Source organism: Salarias fasciatus, chromosome 11, assembly GCF_902148845.1.
Source record: "Salarias fasciatus chromosome 11, fSalaFa1.1, whole genome shotgun sequence".
NCBI lineage: Eukaryota > Metazoa > Chordata > Actinopteri > Blenniiformes > Blenniidae > Salarias > Salarias fasciatus.
The window spans coordinates 2,798,358-2,801,278 of NC_043755.1; the positions used below are offsets into that span (position 1 = coordinate 2,798,358).

The window sequence follows — 2,921 nt, forward strand, 5'->3', positions numbered from 1 at the left end:
ATGAGCATCTCAAAAATGTAAAACTCCAGGACTGAATAATGAAGGCATCCAGGCGTGGTGCCACAGTGACTCACAAATCAAATGCTTCTTCCATGAAAGCATTGTCGAGTGAACAGGATAAAAATGGGATCCTCTGGGACAGTTCGTTGCACCCACATTCACTGTCAGCAGCTTCGTCACTGCTCTCGCATTATGTAATCGACAGAGATGGGCTGTTTATGAACTATTTTCAGCTTATCATTTAGAGAAATTGTTGCTACAAAGTGCAAACATGTTGTCATTCCAGTGGTTAATCTCATAATAACAGTGGCCTTTGGACAGGTGCTGAACTTTGTGTACTTAGCAGACTTTTCTTTTTTCACACGTCTACATATTACTGCTTTCTTTTAAACTTCACCAACTGTCTTGTAATTTGCAGATTTGAACAAATAAAATTCCAAGTAATTTATATGACGCACCGCAATGCTCAACAGACTATGGCTGAAAGATACCAGCTCAGTCCAGGGATGAGTCATGGCACATGACACACATCTGATCTGGATTTGATATGCTCTGAGAAGTTTTTATTCATGGCTGTCTTTCTGTTTTTCACACTGACATAATCATCCAAAGTACAAACAAGCTGTTGTATCTTCCCAAAATGATCAGGGGAACAAACCCATTCATTCTAGATAATGAATGAATGAATGAATGAATGAATAAAATTATATCATCTGTATTTTGCAAGGATTTCAAAATCAATAAAGCCAACCCCAAATCAGAAGACTAACTTCCTCACATGGTGACACAATCAGTCCCAACTCTAAGATGCACAGAAGCCAGTTTAGTTCTATTTGATGCGTTTTGTTTGAAATACACAGCATTCCAACAAATAGGCCCCCCCTGGTGGTGATTGCTGGTACTGCAGGCACTGCAGTGTCTTCCAGAAGCCACTGGAAGGCAGTGCGCCACAGTCTACCGTTTCTATTCAGACATTAAACCTGCTGGAAAAAAAATAACAAGTGCAAAAACTAAAAATAAAACAAAATAAAAAGTCTGACAATTAGACATTGATAGACATTAAAATAAACTAAGGACTGTGTTGCATGAAAGAATTAATGTTACCATACTTTATGAAGAGTCAGGTGAGATTATGGATATTATACAACACTAGAGCAAAGTGAACCGCTTTTCACCTGGCGCCATCTCCTGGTGAGAGGAACACTCTGAAATCTCAACAAACGAGACATTTTGTTGCTCCTGGAGAAACCTACTCTGCACATTCCTTAATCAAAAAGTGTAAGACAGAATTATATTTTAATGAAATAATTTTAATGATGGAATTTGGAAATTGATATAATTTAATTTTTTGCTTGTTTATTTGCTGACTGAAATTAAGGATTAGTTTAAACTTGATCCCATGAGGATAGACAGACCTCATCATTAGAATATTTGTTTTCCATCTTATTAAGTAAAGCACAAATAATCAATTTGCCAATAGTAAATCGAACTCCTGATGAGGACTGAGGAATTTGACAAATGTGCCTTTTCCCGCATCTTCTCCTCCACTGGGACAACATGCAGCCCCGCACTCACCAAATCAGCTGACATTAATCTCACATAACGACTCTGTGATCAATGCTCAAATCCAAACAAGCACGCCCATCACACACATGTCATTAAATCTGATTTATAGCCGCGCCCACTAATCCTCTCGTTTCCGTGGCAACGTCCGCACCTGCTCCTGATTGGTGGTCCGGACTCCAACACGTGCTCCTGTCGGGCTTCAAATAGACATCTCCCTCCCTCGTGCGGTTCTCCTCGCGCCTTCCCAGCCAAACGGGGCATCTGTCGTCCGTGCTGCAGTCTCGCTTTCACCTCCATCACCATGGTCGAGCAGTTCGTTGGCACCTGGACTTTGCTCTCCAGCGACAACTTCGATGAATACATGAAGGCGATCGGTAATGTTGCATTTCATCCATTGAAAGATTTTGCTGTCGGTGCATTCCTGCTGCTGCAGCAGCATGCAGAGGCTGCATCACACTCAGGCCTCAATGTGTTGCAGGTGTGGGCTTTGCCACAAGGCAAATGGGCAACATGGCGAAACCCAACCTGGTGTTCAGCGTGGGCGACGATGGGGTCATTTCCATGAAGGCTGAGAGCACTTTCAAGACCACAGAGATCAAGTTCAAGCTGAATGAGGAGTTCGATGAGTCGACTGCGGACGGCCGAAGCACAAAGGTAGGTAATCTTCTCCTCATGGGGAACTCCAGGCCTCCCCTTCATCAGTCTGTTGCACCTCTGATCGACCATCATGCTTTGCAGACCACCATAACCTTGGACAATGGCAAACTGGTGCAGAAACAGACATGGGATGGAAAAACGACCACACTGGAGCGAGCGATTGAAGATGGGAAACTCATAGCTGTGAGTGACCGATGTTTAGGTTCATCTTCTGTGGCTGCAGTGATGTGCAAGGTTTATGACACTAAATGAAATGTTTCTTCAACAGAGATGTTACATGGATGACGTTGTTGCAGTGAGGACCTACGAGAAGGCAGCATAGAACTTTCTGTGAGTCTTGGTGCCTTGATCTCTTCAAACCCAAGAAAACATGCAAATAAATTCTGAACTGTAAAATCTGAGTATGTGATTATTCAATCTTGTCCATATGTCATAAGTGGGGGAATTCCTTTCTGCATGTTCTCAGACTTTTTAGTTTTATTGGAATAATGTAAATTAAGAATTTAATGGAGTGTGCTTCAAAGGCTAAAGTCCCAAAATGGCTAATAAATGGAGCATAGTGACCTGATTTTTGTAGCAGCATGGGATTAACTTTTTTCCTTTTTTGGAATGAGAATTTCAGTTTTTGCAACATGGCAAGTTTTGGAATTTCTACAGTTGTAACAAAATGGTTAGTGTGGGACAGGAGTCTGCAACTG

The 2,921-nt window shown here is 41.8% G+C and overlaps 1 protein-coding gene across 1 annotated transcript; it reads left to right on the plus strand.

Moving 5' to 3' along the window:
- Nucleotides 1-1,798: 1,798 nt before the first annotated feature.
- On the plus strand, nt 1,799-2,592 carry fabp4b (fatty acid binding protein 4b). The gene is made up of 4 exons (XM_030102584.1): nt 1,799-1,940; nt 2,045-2,220; nt 2,305-2,406; nt 2,492-2,592. The coding sequence occupies exons 1-4, from the start codon at nt 1,868-1,870 to the stop codon at nt 2,543-2,545; spliced, it is 405 nt and encodes a 134-aa protein (XP_029958444.1). The 5' UTR covers nt 1,799-1,867; the 3' UTR covers nt 2,546-2,592.
- Nucleotides 2,593-2,921: the final 329 nt, after the last annotated feature.